This window comes from Mya arenaria, chromosome 4, assembly GCF_026914265.1.
Source record: "Mya arenaria isolate MELC-2E11 chromosome 4, ASM2691426v1".
NCBI lineage: Eukaryota > Metazoa > Mollusca > Bivalvia > Myida > Myidae > Mya > Mya arenaria.
The window spans coordinates 60651744-60672973 of NC_069125.1; the positions used below are offsets into that span (position 1 = coordinate 60651744).

The 21230-nt window shown below is 34.2% G+C and overlaps 1 protein-coding gene across 1 annotated transcript; it reads right to left on the minus strand.

The window, feature by feature from the left end:
- Positions 1 to 7041: 7041 nt before the first annotated feature.
- Positions 7042 to 19885, minus strand: LOC128230617 (ADP-ribosylation factor 6). Its single transcript, XM_052943043.1, has 5 exons — positions 19533 to 19885; positions 16536 to 16637; positions 14501 to 14604; positions 12874 to 13072; positions 7042 to 10478 (listed from the first exon to the last, which is right to left on the minus strand). Exons 2-5 carry the CDS (start codon positions 16615 to 16617, stop codon positions 10336 to 10338), a joined length of 528 nt encoding a protein of 175 aa, XP_052799003.1. The 5' UTR covers positions 16618 to 16637; positions 19533 to 19885; the 3' UTR covers positions 7042 to 10335.
- Between the last annotated feature and the right edge of the window lie 1345 nt (positions 19886 to 21230).

A 21230-nucleotide genomic window follows, 5' to 3' on the forward strand; every position in this document is an offset into this window, starting at 1 on the left:
AGTATAGGTTGTCACGTCCAGGCTGTAACTTTCTCTTGTATGGACATATTTTAAAGTAACTTGCCACATGTGTTCCACATACCAAGACGATGTGTCGCGTGCAAGACCTGTGTCCCTCCCTCTAAAGTCAAGCTCACACTTAGGTGTTTATTCACAATGAAATGCTGGGTATATGGACATAGAGTATAGGTTGTCGTGTCCGGGCTGTAACTTTCTCTTGTATGGACAGATTTTAAAATAACTTGCCACATGTGTTCAACATATCAAGAGGACGTGTCGCGTGCAAGACCCGTGTCCTTACCTCTAAGGTCACACTGTTATTTACAATGGAATGCTGCATATATAAGGACATAGAGTATAGGTTGTCGTGTCCGGGCTGTTACTTTCTCTTTTATGGACAGATTTTAAAATGATTGCCACATGTGTTCGACATACCAAGACGACGTGTTGCATGCAAGACCCGTGTCCTTACCTCTAAGGTCAAGGTCACACTTTGGTGTTTATTCACAATGCTGCATATAAGCACATAGAGTATAGGTTGTCTTGTCCGGGCTGTAACTTTTTCTTGTATGGACAGATTTTAAAATATTTGCCACATGTGTTCAACATACCAAGACGACGTGTCGCGTGCAAGACCCATGTCCCTACCGCTAAGGTGAAAGATACACTTAGTGTTTATTCACAATGGAATGCTGAATATAAGGTCATATGTTCAGAGGCAATTTAAAATGACTTGCCATATGTATTTGACATGTAAAGGCAAGATCAACTTTTCATGTACTGACCTTGTTCATAGGTCAATGTCACATTCGGGGGCATTCGTCACATACTGTGACAGCTCTTGTAATTCTTTATAAGAAGAATGCCTACTAAGATGATATCAAGTAAAAAACAAATACAGCAAAACCACTATAATTTTAATGGAATTTGCTTTCTTTTAAATTTTAACTTCATATCCAGTAAGATGACGTCATAATTTTTTAAATGTTCATGATGTCTTTTCCTGTTTACACACATTAAGTACCGAATGTTTTCAAAAATGTCTGTCATGAAATCAAGATTCAATACCACTCTCTCCTCTTAACATTTAGATAGAAAAACTGTCCCAAAGTCTACAAATAGGTAGCAGGAAATTATTTTGCAGTGTATATTATCAGTTGGGGAAGATTTCCCCAATTTTTAGAATGTTCAATAATTTAAAATGTGAAAATAAGGAATTATAACGTTTGTTCATTGTGTTCATGCAGTATGAATGCACGCGACATGTTTGTAAATTTTCCTTAAAATGCTAGCTCTTCATGAATTTCTAGGCATAAACACATGTAAAAATGCCAGAAATCCGCAAATATCCTTAAATATATATTCATACATTTAGAGCTAATGACCTTGAACCAGGAGTTCTCTTCAATCCCCACTAAAGATATCTATCTATCGACTAGGGTAAACATATATTTTCTAATTTTTGAAACAGTAGCCTATTTGGCACAATTTTGATGAAACTTGGTCAGAATGTTTGCTCCATCCACTTGTTCAAAGCATGCCCAAATGCACAGAATTGGCCCAAGCCAGGGCATCATTTATCAGGTGAGCGATCTTCAACTCAGTGGACCCTCTCAGTCTTGCACTAGGGCTCTTGTTAACCTTGTTAGTCTCATGTCCATGATCTGTCATTAAGCTTTATTTTCTTTAATGGAATATGTTTAAAATATGCTCCATCGATGACGCTATATTCTTAGATTTCCACTGTAGGGTTCCCATAGATTTAAAACTCATCTGTTTCATGCTCCCATGAATTGGTTCTGGCTTAGATGACTTAGCTGTAATGTTTCGTATGTAGTTTTGCTCCTAGTCAGTACATAAAAATGGGAGGAAAATAGTAATGGAATGTCCCTTATGACTAACCAATATGGCTGGTGCAATTGCAAGACCACAGTCATGGTTTTATGTCTAACCAACATGGCTGATGCATTTGCAAGACCCCATTGCATTATGTCTAACCAATATGGCTGGCTCTTTTGGCAAGACCATGTGGCATTAGGTCTAACCAGTATAGGTTGTACTAGTATATTACAAGACTACAATCATGGCATTATGTCTAATCAATATGGCTGGTGCATTGTAAGAACACAGCCATGGCTTTATGTTAAACCGACATGGCTGGTGCATTTGCTATACAATATGGCATTATGTCTAACCAAAATGGCTGGTGCATTTGCTATACCATATGACATTATGTCTAACCAAAATAACTGGTGCATTTGTTAGACCACAGTCATGTTATTACGTTGAACCAACATGGCTGGTGCATTTGCTCTACCGTATGGCAATATATCTAACCAAGATGGCTGGTGGCCTTGCAAGACAACATGACATTATGTCTAAACAATATAGCTGGTGCATTCGCAAGGCCCCATTGCATTATTATACCCCCCAAAACAAAGTTTGGGGGGGGGGGGGGTATACTGGAATCGGGTTGTCCGTCTGTCCGTCTGTCTGTCTGTCTGTCCGTCTGTCCGTCCGTTTTTTTTGTCCGGGATTCATCTTTGTCGTTATTGAACAAATCTTTTTCAAACTTTCAAATATTAATGACCATGATGTAAACCTGTGCCTCCGTGGATTTGGTCAGAGTCGCATGATCCTGAGTTGAGTTGTGGCCCCTTAATGAGTTAAATTGGGCAAAATTAGCTTTGTCCAGGATTCATCTTTGAAGCTATTGAGCAAATCTTTTTCAAACTTTCAAATATTAATGGCCATGATGTAAACCTTTGCCTCCATGAATTTGGTGGGAGTCACATGATCCTGAGTGGAGTTGTGGCCCCTTAATGAGTTAAATTGGGTAAAATTAGTTTTGTTCGTCCTACTCCTTCGTCATTTTTGAATGAATCTTTTTCAAACTTTTAGCCATGGTGAGAACATTTGCCCCTGTGATTGTGGTTGGAATTACATGATCATGTCTCCAATTATGGCCCCTGAATAAGTTAAAATAGGCAAAAATTATACAGCTTTGTCTAGCCTAATCCTTGGTCATTTTTTTTCATTTTTTCTATAAATCTTTTTCAAACTTTCAGATGTCAATGACCATGATATGAACTGTTGAATATGTGATTTGGTGCACCTGTATTAATCAGAATGTTTGCATGGCCTTAAAAAAACCTTTAATTGATTTTGTCCTTAAAAAGACCATCAAAAGTCCTGAAGTTAGGTGCATACAGGCCTTAAATTTGTTACAATATTCGCTTTGGTGGCCTACTCCTTTGTCATTTTTCAATATATTTTTCTCAAACTTTCAGCTATCCATGACCATGATGTGAACCTTTGTATATGTGATTTTGTGCACCTGTATTATTTCCTTGGTACTCATGTGTGGGGGGGAGGTGGTGGGGGTGGGTAAACAGAAATTGGGTTGGCAGACTGTCAAATTCACCCGTCCACCTTCATTTTGGAATATCCTGTCAGGAGTCATGACCCCTTTATGGTGAAAATGAGAGAAACAGGTTTGTTATCTCCCCTGAGGTGGGTGGGAGTGGGGTAATATTCGCTTTGGTGGCCTACTCCTTTGTCATTTTTCATCATGACCCCTTTATGGTGAAAATGAGAGAAACAGGTTTGTTATCTCCCCTGAGGTGGGTGGGAGTGGGGTAATATTCGCTTTGGTGGCCTACTCCTTTGTCATTTTTCAATGTAATAGGTATTCTAAATAAACTAAATAAATGTATTGCCTTGTGCTTTCTAATGATACCATAACTAAGGCCAGGGCAAACAACCTAGACAGGGAAGGGTTGGGGGGTATTCGTTAGCCTTTGGCTTACAGTTCTAGTTTCTTACCAAAATGGCTGGCGCATTTGCAAGACCACATGACATTATGTCTGTGCCATAGGATTGAAACTCATCTATACCCCAATACTTGATAACAGTACAGCGTAGGTCTTGCAAATGCGACATTGCCTTTACATGTCAAAAACATACAGCAAGTTCACTGGCACCGGATTTTCAAACTCAATCATATTTTTTTTTAAAAATTAAAGAAAATCTTATAATTCCTTACTAAAAAAAAAAAAAAAAATGTTATTTTTTAAATATGCACTTTGTACTGTGTATTATACAGTACAAAGTGCATATTTAAAAAAAAAAAATTCAATATTTTTTTACATATTCGGTATTATAATTTTTAGTAAAGAATTATAAGATTTTTTTTGATTTTTTTAAAAAATGATTGAGTTTGAAAATCCGGTGCCAGTGAGCAAGTTCTATTAAAGTGCATAAAAAATCCCACCCATACTTGACAACCTACACTCTTATGTCCTTATATGCAGCATTCCATAGTAAACAAACACTTAGTGTGACCTTGACCTTAGAGGTATGAACACAGGTCTTGCACGTGACACATCGTCTTGAAATGTTGAAAACGTGTGTTATTTTAAAATCTGTCCATAAAACCGAAGTTACAGCCAGGAAACAACCAACCATACTTTAGGTCCTTATAGTCAGCATTCCATAGTAAACAAACACAAAATGTGAATCTGACCTTTTAGGTAGGGACACAGGTCTTGCAAGCAACACGTAGTCTTTGTATGTCAAACACATGTATATGGAAAGAATGTGGCAAGATATTTTAAAATCTGTCCATACAAGAGAAAGCTACAGCCCGGACAGGACCACCTATACTCTATGTCCTTATATGCAGCATTCCATAGTATTCAAACACCAAGTGTGACCTTGACCTAAGAGAAAGGGATACTGGTCTCGCACACTACACATTGTCTTGGTATGTCAAACACATGTGGCAAGTTTTTTTTAAAACTGTCCATACATGAAAAAGTTAAAGCCCTGACACAACCATCTACTGGTATACCCTGTCTCCTATGCAGCATTCCATAGTACACAAGCACTAAGTCAGACCCTGACCTTAGAGGAGTCAAGCTCATGTGGCATGTTATTTCAACATCTGTCCATACATGAGAGACAATCCAGACACAACCAACTGTACTCTTATGTCCTTATATGCAGCATTCCATAGTATTCAAACACTAAACAAGAGCTGTCACAGAGAGAGCGCGCTCGACTATTCCGGCGCTTTTCAGTGTAAGGATTGAAAAAAAAATGGCGAAACATGGATGACTGTAAAGTTAGATTGGATTTCAATGCAATACATGCTGTATTTGCCGAGATAACTTGGTTATTTAAGTAGGTTGGATGGTTGAGTACCATTGTATAAAGTCTCAATGCAATACATAAAGTAGTTGCTGAGATATTAACCTATGTGTGCTTACATGCAAAACCTTAACCAGATTTTCCAAGTCAAATAATAAAGGCCCATAATTTGCATTATATTCAAAAAAGTGTTATCAAACTTCATTAATTTAGTAGGTTAGATAGTTAAGAATACATTTCTAAAGTTTCAATGCAATACATCAAGTAGTTGCTGAGATATTGACTAAAATGTAGTTACATGCAAAACCTTAACCAGAATTTTTAAGTCGCATAATAATGGGCATTTATTTTTGCATTAAATGCAAACTAGAGTTATCTAACTTGGTTAATTAAGTAAGTTGGATGAATGAGTACCATTGTATTAAGTCTCAATGCAATACATCAAGTAGTTGCTGAGATATTAACCTATGTGTGCTTACATGCAAAACCTTAACCAGAATTTCCAAGTCAAATAATAAAGGCCCATAATTTGCATTGTATTCAAAAAAGCGTTATCTAACTTCATTAGATTAGTAGGTTAGATAGTTGGGAATACATATCTAAAGTTTCAATGCAATACATGATGTATTTGCTGAGATATTGACTAAAATGTGGTTACATGCAAAACCTTAACCAGAACTTTTAAGTTGAATAATAAAGGGCATTTATTTTGCATTTAATGCAAACTAGAATTACCTAACTCGGTCAATTAAGTTAGTTGGATGGTTGAGTACCATTGTATAAAGTCTCAATGCAATACATCAAGTAGTTGCTGAGATATTAACCTATGTGTGCTTACATGCAAAACCTTAACCATAATTTCTAAGTCGAATAATAAAGGGCAATTATTTGCATTAAATGCAAACTAGAGTTATCTTACTTGGTTAATTAAGTAAGTTGGATGGTTGAGTACCATTGTGTAAAGTCTCAATGCAATACATCAAGTAGTTGCTGAGATATTAACCTATGTGTGCTTACATGCAAAACCTTAACCAGAATTTCTAAGTCGATTAATAAAGGGCAATTATTTGCATTAAATGCAAACAAGAGTTATCTTACTTGGTTAATAAAGTAAGTTGGATGGTTGAGTACCATTGTATAAAGTCTCAATGCAATACATAAAGTAGTTGCTGAGATATTAACCTATGTGTGCTTACATGCAAAACCTTAACCAGAATTTTTAAGTCGAATAATAAAGGGCAATTATTTACATTAAATGCAAACTAGAGTTATCTAACTTGTTTAATTAAGTAGGTTGGATGGTCGAGTACAATTGTATAAAGTCTCAATGCAATACATAAAGTAGTTGCTGAGATATTAACCTATGTGTGCTTACATGCAAAACCTTAACCAGAATTTCCAAGTCAAATAATAAAGGCCCATAATTTGCATTATATTCAAAAAAGCGTTATCTTACTTCATTAGATTAGTAGTTTAGATAGTTGGGAATACATATCTAAAGTTTCAATGCAATACATGATGTATTTACTGCGATAATGACTTAAAGGTGCTTATATGCAAAACCTTAACCAAGGTGTGACGCCGCCACCGACGCTATGGTGAGTAGTATAGCTCTCCTTATTCTTCGAATAGTCGAACTAAAAAGTGAGCTTGACCTTAAAGGTAAGATCACAGGTCTTCAACACGACACACAGTCTTTATATGCCAGACACATGTGGCAATTTATTTTAAAATCTGTCCGTACAAGAGAAAGCTACAGCCCAAACACAGGAAGTTGAGCTAGACACACTGGGGGATGGTTGGACAGTGCAATTTTAACATGCCCACCTTTAGAGGCATAAAAATAATAGGAAAACATACCAACTCATGACAAACTCAATAGAACAATACTGTTGCTTATTTCTGATTCTTTATTTGCATATATTAACAATAGAAGAGTACATTTTCATAGATTATGGTACAGAATAATAAAAAAGTTTGCACCATCAGACTATAACATTAATTTAAAAGGTAACACCTACACAACTTTCGTATTTTACTATGAGCAAACCATTCAAAGCATCACTCTTTTTTACACTACTTAGATTATCAAAATTTGTGTTGCCATTTTTAGGAGAAAAAACTTTAACATGTTTGAAGTATCATACTACCTTGTACATCAATGAATATAAGGGGAAATCAATAATGGCAGTTGCATGAACACGTTAACTGTAGGTGATAATAAAAGGTTAAGGGTCTGTTGTCACTTTCCCCATTTAGCAGTTCTGCATTTAAGGCGCAACTTAATTTATAACAACATCTTTTACCATTTCCAGAATAAATTTCAAAGTAATATCATTAGAATGCCTTCGACAGTAATACTTCTTCCTAAGCTGGGGAATTTTGGATTATTGTGATCTCTTTAACAATCTTACAGAATTTACTAAAAAACTAAAATTTACTATAACTGCCATTTTTTTCTTGAAAACAATTGTGGAGATAGTTGAAGATCATGAATAAGAACTTAATTACACTGACATTGACATCAATTTGTTTCACTTAAAATAATGATGATATTTTTATCATGTAGTTTGTAACTTAAAAGTGTATGCTATGAATATTTTGTTCAAATGCTCTAGAGATCAGATATCAATCCTTCCTCTGCCCAATTCAATGTTTTAAAACCATGAAATGAGTTCATCTGAATGCCGAAAAAAGGGAAGGAAGAATCAGAAAACGTTTCAGATATTTTAGCAAAAAAATGATGTTTCAAAATTAGACTACCAGTCTATGACTGAAAAAAGAAGTTAAGAATAATATCCATGACTTATACAAAATTGAGCATACAATAATACACTGACTATTATACAGTTAATATGCTTTCAGATATTCTAAAATATTATATTCCTTATTATTTTCATACGGTTAAATATCAATGATAGTATGCCAATATGAGGGAAATTATTAAAAGTTGCCTTTGTGTTGCTTTCGAATTATATTAACATAGATGATATTTCTCACAATATAGTATTCGGAAAATGTCAACCCAAAAAATAAGAGAATGCATTTAACATGCCTTTTTATTAAGACAGAGTCACTTAAAAAATGTATTAACATTAAACATATATTAAAATTAAGACACTAACAATTAAACAAATTACCACTTGAAACTCATATAATTAATTAGAAATATTAAAAGAATCATTTACAATGTATTGAAAATAAATTAAAGCAAAGCATATCTACACAATGTATGAGTGGTCAATACATTTTATGGCTGTGCCTGTCAAACCTGTCAATATTAAAATGTTTGATATTTCCGTCTGCACGTTTCTACCATGAGAATTTAAGTCTCTAGTGCCAATAGGCAATGGCAGATGCATTTTATGTTTGATGAAAAATTCTTAACCAAAAATTTGTACATTCATTTAAACATTGAAGTATGCACATATTTGTTGAAACATATAAGGCAATTACAAACACCTTTTAGTAAAACAACCTTGTATGCAAACTGGTTTCATCCATTTTTACAAAAAAGGAAAGTACAATTATTATATGTCCATATATATACAGATTAGACACTACCATGTAGAAATATACCTCATAATTGTAACTACCTACTGACGTGGTGGCCCTATAACCAATTAGCGTATAACAAAATAGCCTACATCAAGGAATTGAATTAGATATTAAGTTACTGTTACACATTTTTTTGCAAACTCAAATAGATATTACCGGTATCTATTAACGCCAGTCACTCTATTTGGCCAAATTATTTACAATTATGTCATTCAACATAAGATTTGAGAAAGCAATTTTTTGATACGCTATTTAAGAAGAGGTGCCACACTAAGTGTGTAAATTCTTTAAGAAAACAAATAGAAACACATAATGTATTTTGACAGATTGGTTAGAAGTGGTGTTAAGCCATTCTTACGGTAAGAATTACTGTAATATATAACATATATAATCCAGCATAAAAGTTAAAACACACATTATTATAAATTATGAACTACCATAAATGCATCTGAGGCTTATCAATATCAAAAGCTAAAACATATTTTCACACACAGTAACCAGTTTCCCTTCTGAACACAAATGTAACATGGACAACAAAGGGAAAATAAGTTAACTTCTTGTATTAAGCCATTCAAAACATTCATGAAGGAGAAAAATGAAAATTTTAATAATAACAATTACATCCATGTCTTTCTTTTTCTTGTATTTTGGATCATGCAAAAATCATGTTTTGACCAGTAAAAATTTGGCCCGATGCCTTCTTACATCATATTGACAATTTTTGATCTTGGGTAAATAATTATTGACAAAAACATTTATACTCCATTATACTGATTTTCAAATATCTACTCAGGAGTACTGCTGGCTATCATTTCGTTCAAATGGGTTAGTTATGAAGGATGGGAATATGATTTTATCAGTGTGTATCATTCAGACATCTAAGCAAAATAGCCCCAGGTATCAATTAGGAGTAACAGTCACACAGAAAATGCAAGAAAAATTGTGTGGTATGTAGTTAGAGTTAAAATATTTGCCATGAAGTGATTTACTTTATCATCATTAAAAGATTATCCATTACATTTGATAGTTTTTCATATTTATCACATTAAGGCTATATGGCCAGCCTATATTACAAATCAGTGGTTACTGCGAAAAGTGTTCCTCTAGTATCCTATTCAGACCAGATTCACACATGGAATGCCAGTAGTGATAAGACTAATAAATGTCCAACTGATTCCTTACACATTGCACTTAAACCACTGTACACTGTACATAACAAAAACTATCACCACTAGACACACAGTCATCCAAATATCCAATTGTACATGTATAAATAATTCATATAAAGACCTCTCGGTCAGTAAAACCTAAAAGCTGTTTCCTAAGCAGTTTTGTTAAATATCTCAATAGTATAGGTAGACTACAAAGCACTTTGCCGTCATCGATATATTGTGGAAGCAGGTATGAAGTTCTCTCACTCCTGGTTGAATACAGCAACTGTTCCCCATCATGAGACCCAAACGCAGGTAAGTATATCTGTTTACACAAGGCAGTCAATTCCTGCACCTAAGACATGTCAACACAACATGCCTCTTCCTCAGACAAATGCAAGCCAATGAATAGAATGTATAAAAAGTTGGTGTATGTACACAGTAGATATCTATCCTAGTTTTGTGCAGGAGGTAATCAGGATTTACAGTTTGATGTGAGCCAGGTGAGCCCCTCGTAAAGTCCATCTCCTGTTGTGGCACAAGCTGGCTGCACATACCAGTTCCGGTCTCGTATACGCGTCAGTCCCAGCTTCTCCTGCACCTCGTGGGGCTTCATGGCTGCAAACAAATAACAGGTTTAGTGATTGAACGGATTCAAATCAGTACAGCAAAAGGATAACACATACTTTTTATTTCATCCACTAAGATCAATTGCTTTTCTATCTGGCATTGGTCTTCATTTAAATCAAGTACACCAAGGAAGATAAACAATAGCTTCTGCTTTATTTACAAAATCACAATTTCTCAATTTTTTTAATTAAAAACACTTAATTGATATAAAACTTAAATCATTTACATAATAAGGGTGTTACATAATGTAGCTAACTAGAGCTATCACTTGATGTGATTAATAACCCCACTACAAAACTTTCTTGTAATACGATGTAGGGAGTGATGTATGCTCATTGAATGCCCTATGTGGCTAAGAAGGCATCAATTTTTACAGGGTTTCCGCCAGCCCTTTATGGCTTGTCGGGCCCGACGTGCCTTCCGCTGGCAAGGCCAATTACCGACACGCGTTAATTATGCCGACATGCTTTAATCCGCGTAGCGACAATCCTTATCAAAACAATCATCAGTTTTGACAATACACGATTTTGTTGCGATTGCAACGGTTGACTGACAGCCAGAAGGCGTGTCGGGACTATTACGACATTTTTATCAGCCATTCAGGATCGACGACAGCATGAAGGCGTGTCGGTGAGGTTCAACAGTGCCAATTAACCAAACTCCTCCTATTCTTTATCAGAATGGGAATGTGTGAAAAACCCCACTGTCGTAATTGCGACCTTCATCCCTATAATCATCTATGAACGCAAAGTAAACAATAAGTGTTAATTGATTTCGGTAACATAAATCATGTGTCGTTTTATTTTGTTTCTTAATCCCGAGTCCGTTTGTTAACCAATTATTAAATTATAATTGAGAACCGTGTTAAGATATCTGTGTTATTAACAAGGGTTATGCTATGTCGTCGTAATTAATTGAGTCTTTAGTTTAAAAGTGTAAAGTTATATTTTGTGTTGCTTTTTATTCACCTTTGATTTTTTTATCGTTCTTTTAATTTATTTAGAAAAAAGATAAATAAATCTGAAAATACAACCCGGCTTTAAAAATATTAGCTGTTGCAGCTTTAAATACGAATAAACGAGCAGTCGCTTTGCTCCGTGCGCTTTTGTGTTCCAGCATGCAGCGTGATTTACATGTTTTGCTGTGACGTCAACGGTGTCAATATAAATAATACCCGCACTAAACAAAACATGAGTCGATCAATATCGTCGATATTGTATTGTCGGAAAACTTGAGAAATACCAATAATTAAGGAAGAGAAACCATTAAACCTTTTCACAAATAATTTTAATATTAATCGGACTTTAGTTGGTAATTCTAAATCATGGGAACATAACTGTAAACTTGTTTAAAATGCAGGAAATTGCACCATTTTGGATACGAAAATATAAAAAAATCGACGTAGGGAAAAACTAAAAAAAAAATCTTTTTTTTTTTAATTGCTTTTCAATATGTAGTTTAAACCTTAAATGCTTATACAGAAGATAACTTTAACACCATTCTCCAATGATGAAAATGATATTCTTATATATAAAGCCTAATAATTTTTTTTTAAAAAAGCCTACCTACCCTACCTATTTTTGAAAAGGATGTTACCCTAACCAAACAATTTTTTTTTTAGGCCTAAGGTGAAGTTGATTCTGTTTTTATTTAGGAGGGGGATATGTTATACTTTTTTTATTTTCTCTGATGAATCTCACCTTGAGACCTACATTGTGTAGACTGATCGCGTGTATAGTGCTTCTTGTTTTGAGAACTATGATTTTTTTCTTTTCTTCTTTACAATTGATGTCATGTTGTTTGATTTCAGCTAGTTTTGTTTATATTTATAAGCTTATTTTATTTATTTATTATGTATTTAAATTCTGATATATATGTATGTGTGCATGATAGGTTTGCATGTAATAAAATGTTTGAAACTTGACTTTTTTTAAAGGTATTTTTTATATATATATACAACAAATTAATTCCAACTAAAAACAACCATGTTTTTGTATGACTATTTAAAAACATTTTAAACACCTATTTATTTTACACCTATTTAAATGCATAGAAAAGTTGTCCAGGACACACCAGAACCCACCATTTGAAATTTAAAATCTCAAAATTTTCCGACCTTCGGGAGGGCGAACCCCCCTCCTGCACCCTCCCCCGTTCTCACTTCTCCCTAAAATTTCTGTCTAGGATGAGCCCTGTATTATAAGTTTCAATCAAAACAAAATAAATATTTGACATTATTAAATATTTAATTTTAAAACGGCAGAAGGGCGCCCATGCTGTACTTCAGGAGAGCAGAAGGGTGCTACCAAAAAAGGACTGGGAGAAACACCCTTCCATAACTCATTAGTGAAATCCTTAACATAATGAACAGATTATTGCTCACCATCTGGTAGGTCCTGCTTGTTGGCAAACACGAGGACGATGGCCTCCCTCATCTCGCGGTCGTTGATAATCCGGTGGAGCTCCTGACGAGCCTCGTCAATGCGGTCCCTGTCTGCGCAGTCCACGACAAATATGAGGCCCTGGGTGCCTGTGTAGTAGTGTCGCCACAAGGGACGGATCTTGTCCTGGCCTCCAACATCCTGGTAGGTAAAGTGCAAAGAATGGTTAGTATACTCATCACAGTGTTGCATACAGCTAGCATAACAAGCATAGAAAAGTTCAAATTAACAGTTGTGGAAATTTTCATTATTAAGGAACCCATTTTTCCTTACTTATTTCATTAAAATGTGCCATTTGAAAACATTCTAATTAAATCATCAACAGCGTTCTTACCATACACTAACATTTCTATATGTGCATGAAATAGAAGTCCTGATTAAGAATTCAACTGGATCCACTTCCAGTCAATTAAGCGTGATTAATTTCAGTGGTCCACCTTCACTAGTTACCTGATACTGCCCACACCTTTGTATCTCAAACTCCATTGAAATCTGAGATAACCAAGATTGGCAAAAAAGGAGCTTAACTTAAAATTGACCTCATGATATGAGCTTATCAGAATAGGCTTTTAATTCAATAAGTTAACAAAAAGTATTTGTCAACACCAAGATTTACTCCTTTAAAATAGTTTCAGTATATTTAAGTTCCTTAATTTATTACCAGTATATCTGTTTCAAAAATTTGTAATTCATCTTATCCCATAGAATGTGACACCCGGGTATAATTTTATGTAGGTATGGTAAAAAGAAGGCTACTTTAAAATTTTAATCATAGTAGTGATACCCCTACATATTTTTGATAACATTTGATAATATCAAAATACAGCTGTGTCAAATGCTATTCCCTTCTTAGGACATTTTACAAAATACTATCATTTTTCTTAGGTGTCATATTCCCTTACCCTTAAGCTTGAGGTCATGTCATTTCAAGGAGAGGCAACATTAATAGTATGTACCAGTATTTACACAACTGACAAATTCCCATCTCTTCAACCAGCATCAATCGATATAGCCGGGTTTTGCCAATAAGTAAATTACTAATCAAGTCAATCAACCTCTATGCAACATTCCAAAGCTACTGTACGACACTTCCAGTGAGTGCATGTTACAATGTACAAGACTTCTACACCTTAATTTCTATTTTTATATAAACCACTTAATAAAGTTGTGTCAAAACCTTGTGTACAAAACAAATTAAGTAATGTTTCTATTGCTGTGCTAAATTCTTAGTCCAAATGTCTGTTTTTCCTTTTTTAAGTATGACGTTTAATTCAATGCTTTAATAGCGTTGTCTAAATTCAAGCATGCATATCAATTGAGAGGCCTTCTACATATATAGCTTATTCAACATTTACTCAGTGATAATTGATCTAAGCTTCACTAAAGATGTCTCATTATACAACTTAAAACACAACATAGATGCAGTTATTTTTTATTTTTAATAATTCACTGTTCATTACTGTCGCTTAATTTAACAAGAAACCTTCCAAATTCTTCATTGATACATGTATGAAATAACTGGTGAATGCCATGTTTCTGTAATACTTTTACTATCAATTAAATACTCACCCAAACACTAAATTTAACATTTTTATAGTTGACGGTTTCTACGTTAAATCCCACTGTAGGTATAGTAGTCACTGACTGGCCGAGCTTCAACTTGTATAAAATAGCTAGGACAGAGTTAAGGATCATGAATATGAATATTAACATCATCCCATCATAATAATTACAGCATGACTAAAACAGGAAGTGACAACTTAACCGTTACGGGCATACTGTTACATACAGAAGTAGTGACTCTACAAGGCATGCATGAAAAGAAAATCTTGAGTGTCTCACTCACAATAATTTGCATGTACATATACCGTATGTTAACTTGTAACAGGTTATTTTGCTAACAATGTAATTATCATTTCAACAATAGGAGTGAAACTTGTCAAGGGGCATGGTCAGCATTTTTTCTTTCAATCAAATATAAACCTTTTTCTAAACATTTTGTAATACTTATCAAGGCAATATATAAAGTTATAAAATATTAAATTAAATTCATAAAAAAATAGTAAATCAGAAGCAAAGTATCGCTGGCAACAGAGAAAAAAATGACATGTCCTCTAGGTAATCAGTTAGGCACCATATCCACTACACCGCGGTAGACAGGTTATTATTTATGAGTTTAATGCAACATATAAAATTATTAACAATGAAACTTGTCAACACTTAAATTTTCTTTGTTTTAAACACTGTTGTTGGGTAGTTTGAAGATGCTTTAAATAAATCTATAATTTTTGTTGGAACAATTTGTTATAAATGGGTAGTTGGGTACTGAGAAGCTTTCAAGAGGCCCCATTCAACGTATTTCTTATATTTGGCTTATGCCTCAATATATATACAAATGCCAAAGACGACTAGGCCCCTTAATACGAAAACAACATGAACCATTTTTAAATAGAACAGAATTGGATTTTTCAGCAAAAAAAGATTCACTAGATTTTTATTTCCTCCGACAATCATTAACCCCAAGTGACCAATTTCTTGAATAACTGTACCAATACAAGTCGGCTGATGGGTTGGGGTGTTAACCAATTTGTTGATATATAGTGACCTGTCATCATGTGGCTCTGTACAGACAATGACAGTTTGACAAACTGACCCCAACTGAGAAAATATTACCTCATTATTCACACTAACAAACCACATACAATGTTTAACAGCCTGTACATACAGACAAATATTGGTTTATTATTGGCCATGTGCATAAAATCACTGCAACCTATCTGACTTATTTCGAGTATCAATGTCTTAATATATTATTATGAAATTATACTAACAGCAACTGTTCTATCAGATAACTTAAAGAAATTCTAGTAGTGAAATGCATTGAGAAAACGTACAAATGAGAGAAAGTACAAATGTTTTAAAATGAATTTATTCTAAATAGATAGTTTTGGTATATGCACTTTTTATTATATCAAATTAAACTAATACAATCAGATTTCCTATAATTAAAAGCAAGATTATTGAGACCATTAATCACTGCATAGGGCGGCTATCTCGGGAGAAATATTCAATCAGTATTGAAGGTCTAGCAACAATCAGGACAGCCCTGACAAGGAATAAATTATTAAAACCATCACTGTGAAGTACATGCAAATGAAGCCGGGAATTGCAAAGCAATATGGCAGTGATTTATTAATATTTCATCATAATAATGATGATTACATTGGTGATGCAAAGATCATTCCAATTAATATTAGAATCCTGATCGTCTTAAAATGTTTCCATACTAAATTGCAGATACAAAATTATTTATACACAGTCATCAAAATTAGACTTTTGGATTAACAAGCCCGAATTCTTATACAATTGTTTGGCATCAAATTTTTTAACAAGCCCTGCTGTATAAAATTCAGAATTTGAGAAAGCCTGAAAGACATTTCACCAGTGCAGGGCTTGTGGGCTGGTGTAAATTTCGACCACTGTATACATACATTTTTTGTCAAATATACTTTCATATGATCATGAAGAAAAAAAAATGAAACATTGTGAATCCAACACCCAATGGACCACATGTTTGACATGGAAAGTTTGTGAGAAAGGATACTGGTTTTCCCTGCAGCGTCAAGACCAAGCATGAGAATCCTCATCTCCTTGTTCCCGAATATCTTTGACAACAACTTGCCCATCCTGCCTTCCTCTCAATGCCCTACCTGTAGACAGCAAAAATACAGTGTTGCAATCAAATTATAATAAGAAAATACCTCAGCTCTGCTTTTTAAATTGATGTGTTTTCTTGTAAACTTCAATTTTAATGATAAAAACATTTTTAACTTCATTATCAATACATTTATATACATGTAAAACTGATTGGTAAGCAAATGTGATATTTTTAATAGTATTTGCTCCATTATAGCAACACCCTATCTGACTTTCTTTAGTATGACATTTTGAAATATATGTGTATGCAAATAACAACTTTGGCAGTGTCCACAAACTAAGTAAAACTTTTTTCCAATTAGGCTGGTTAAAAGAGCATAAAAGAGAGCATCTGACTGCAAATGCATATGATAGTCTGATTTTCTTAGTTTATCAAGACATTTAACACTAGAAATGCATAAGGCAGAGTAATGGGACTGGGTTAATATGTGTATTAAGGGGTATTTTAAATAGAAATTATATTATATATTCAGAAAAATAAGGATTTCTTTAAAATTGTTAAAGGATAAAATAATGATAATTTGCTCCTTTTATGTCAGAGTATCTATAAATTTACTGATCATCAGATAATAAAACAACTTGGATTAATAATGGCAGATAATATATAAACACAAATATAATGATTTTATTTGGAAACTACCCTAAAAAAAACTGTTAATAAGATTAAGGATTTAGCTAGGTTTTTAAATAGGAAGTGTGATGCAGACCAGGGACAGGGTGCTAAAGGAGAAAACGGCACATTGTGTAGCGCAGTGAATAATTTGAACACGTGTGAAAGTTGGAAATCTTGAGAATCCGGAAAATTTATCTGGGGGCCTGCGGGCCGCCTGGGCCCCCAGTGGGTCCAGGGCAAAGCCCCGGTAGGGGCCTAGGGGGCAAAGCTCCCCCGGAAGCTCCTGGGAATTAGTGGTTTTGAGTGCTTGTACAGCGCTTTTCCAGGATTATATGATTGCCGAAGAAACTGACTTATTATCATGCAGAAAATGCATGATTTTCTGTAAACAGCTCTTGTTCATGGATATACCCTAAACATACTCTTTGATGAAGGTTTAGAATTTAACATAACCTTCAAAATTTAGCAACAATTTTATTCTTGTGTCCATGTAATTGATATCAACATAATATATTATGCACATTCAAAAAATGCATGATATCACCATTGATCATAGGTTAAGAGTAAGAAGATTAGTAACCTATTTTAATTTAATTTTACAAGGTCTAGCACATTGTACAACAATTTCATTCAGAAAAAAACATTATATGAAATAAGTCTTCACATTTATTTGTTTTAAGCTCTTGGCTTGTAGCCTAGTAACCTGGAAAAACTTGTTACCACTAGCCCAAATCAAGTTTACCTTGCCCGAACTGAGGTTATGTTTTAATGGAGAAATATTAATATCTGTGTAGTAAATAAAAGAAAACATCAGTGCACTTTTTTCTCATTTTTAATCTTTATTGTTCTTCATTTAAAATGAGCATTTAGCAAAGATTTTCAGACATATCTTCACTGACACTTCATTTTTCAGATTAAATTACTTTCCCCGTTCTTCTCTGGGAAAAACATGGGTCGGGCTAGTAACTTAAAATTAAATTTTCAGTCCACAAACTGGAAAACAATTTGACTTGGTTGATGGTTGAGTGGATTACGTCAAAGACTGTGAATTTGATCACTTTCATCAACTACACAATGATTTAATCATTATTGGTAGGTTACAGTACACAATTTGATAATCTGTGGTTGACACCCAATTTCAGGCATTGTTCGGTAAACAATTGTGAAAAACAAGATGTTTGGTAGCCCATCATTCGGCAATGTTGACTGAAAATAGCCAATTTGGGGGCAACTTAGTCCAAATAATTGTACGTTGACAGATTTTTTTTAGATTTTTGATATGGCAAATCCTTCACGTACAAATTGTTTAGTATCAAAATTGGGTAGTTGTTCCGATCAGGATTCCGGGTTAAAGCATATAGCGTATATAAAATATCATAAAAACAAGAAATATTACCAGATAATGTTATTTTATATTAGTTCCGTACACAAAAAAATAAATATCCAACTTATAATTATGAGTTTGACGGCTTTTTTTCATTTCATTCTTTCCAAACATAACGATATATACATGAAGAGCAACTGCAAGGCTTTAGGGCACAGTTTTAAATCGCTCGGAACATTTCGGCCATGGCCGAGTTGTTACGATTGTATAACGAGGTCTATCTCGAAGCTTTGTCGGAGGAGGCCAAGCTATTACGATTGTATCGAGTTGTTCCCCTTCGCATAATTGTTGTCTGTGTCAGTCAACTTTCGTTTTATTGGAAAGGTAAACAACTTGTTTTAATGCATTAAATGCTTGTTTAGTGCAAAATAACATTTCACACATGGTAAAATATGAATATAACTCTTAATGATCAATTTCAACCATAAAATACTTCACTTAAAACAATTTCAATATTTTTAAAACACCCCTGTTTTTTGCACATTCCCGTTTAGACGTTAGGGATTGGAAGAATCCCGTATAACACGTCTATTATTTTAGACTAGGGGGCAACTAATTGTCCAATGTATTTATGTTTAAACATGACATGGTTTTGACTTGCAGTGGGGTTTTTACCAGCTTTTCTTGTTTGTTGTAAGTCAAAGATTTTTTTATTCTAACTCAAGTCACTGATGACCAGTAAATCAAAACAAATTAGATTCCTGGAAGTTGGGTTGGACTATATATTGAGCCATTGGCATACTTTGCAATTTCAAACTTAACTTTTGAATGTTACTTTCACAATTTATTATCAGATCGTTTCAGTGGGCGTTAAATGTAATATTTTCATAAATGACAATGATTCACTGCAATGACGATATTTGAAAACACCCAGTATTTTACCCCACCTACCTCAGAAACAGCTTTTCTAGAACAGTACAGTGATGATGACTGATTATCGGTTAAAACCAACGATTGAGCAAAGTCACAGCTAAGTATTCATGTGTAATTAGAAGGGATTTAAATTGTAATACACTGCCATTTTCAATTTATTACACGCTGCTTAGACAACACAACCATCGTATGGCGGTTCGTGACCTCGCCTATTGTTCCGCAAAAATGTCGGAAAGAAAATAGTCCATTGTTTATATTGTTTTTTATTTCATTTTATTTGTTTTAAGGTAAGCATAAAACTAAATAAAAGCATGGCGGATATCTATTCGTGGTACAATTATTAGCACACATATGCAAACATAAAATGTTTTATCAAAGTGTAGTAATTCAACAGTTCTTCTCTGAAAGTAGCCCTTTATTGGGCAATGCAAAATGCAATTAGGTTACATCTAACTATTATGGACGTTGCTTCATTTGAGTCCGGCTAATCAGTAAACGAGATCTCACGGTCCAGAAGCACGACCCAATGGTAACTTTGTCTTATGATACATAACTTCTTTAAGTATGATCCATATATGCGTATTTTTTCTCATTTCACAACCTTTCTTTTCATCATAGAAAAGAAAACAGTCATACAAGGTGTCACATTTACTAGGGGGTCAATAATGGAAGTGTGTTGATGCCATCTCATCCATACTGTATAAACGACCTCCTTGAAACTGTGGACTGCATGGTGAGACTATTTGCTATTTGCTGATGAATTATACAAAACTATATCAAGCAAAAATATCAAAAGAATTTACACACAATTTCAAGAAAGCAGTTTCAAAGCTTATTAATCGGAAAAAAATCAAATGCAGGCTAACCCTGACAAATTTCAGGCAATTCCAGTTGGCTCAAGGTCTGTTAAAGAAATAAAACAATTCAATATACTTAATCACCCAATTGTTTGTGAAGAGCATGTGACACTTTTAGGTGTTGAGGTAGATAGTTTACTAAATTTTGATGCCCAGATTTCTAAAATGTGCAAAAAAGCTGCTAAGCAATTGAATTTTCTTCAAAGACTAAGCAAATTTTCAGTTGACAACCAATACTAAGCTTCTTATCTTTAAATCTTTTTATCAAACCCAATTTCAACAACTGTCCTGTCGTTTGGCATTTTTTTAGCAAGACCAACACAGAAAAATTGGAAAAGATTCAATACAGAGCTTTAAAAATTGTTTTTAATGATTACACCTCAACTTACGAAAATCTTCTTCATAAAGTTCAATTGCCAACATTTCATTTTAGCAGGGTAAGATACATTGCTATTGAAACTTACAAATGTCTGTATGGTATCTCACCAGAAAATGTTCAAAACCTTGTAACTCTTAAGACATGTAATTTTAATCTGAGATACGAAAACTGTGTAGACGTTCCATCAGTAAGAACAAATAAATATGGGAAAAACTCTTTTCGATTTTAGGCCAGTCAGATATGGAACAGCCTCCCAAAGGAAATAAGGGTCTCCCTAAACTACCTGGAATTAAGAAGGCTGAACCACACCTGGACAGGTCCCTCTTGTTAATGTTCAATGTGTAAATAATACCTTTTTGCTTTAAAAAAAATAGAAGAAATTGAGAAGTATAAAATGCTTCACTGAATATCTTTTATCCTTTGTCTGAACGGAAAAGGAGTTTTGTTTTCAGTGGGATAGCTTACACCCACTGGAC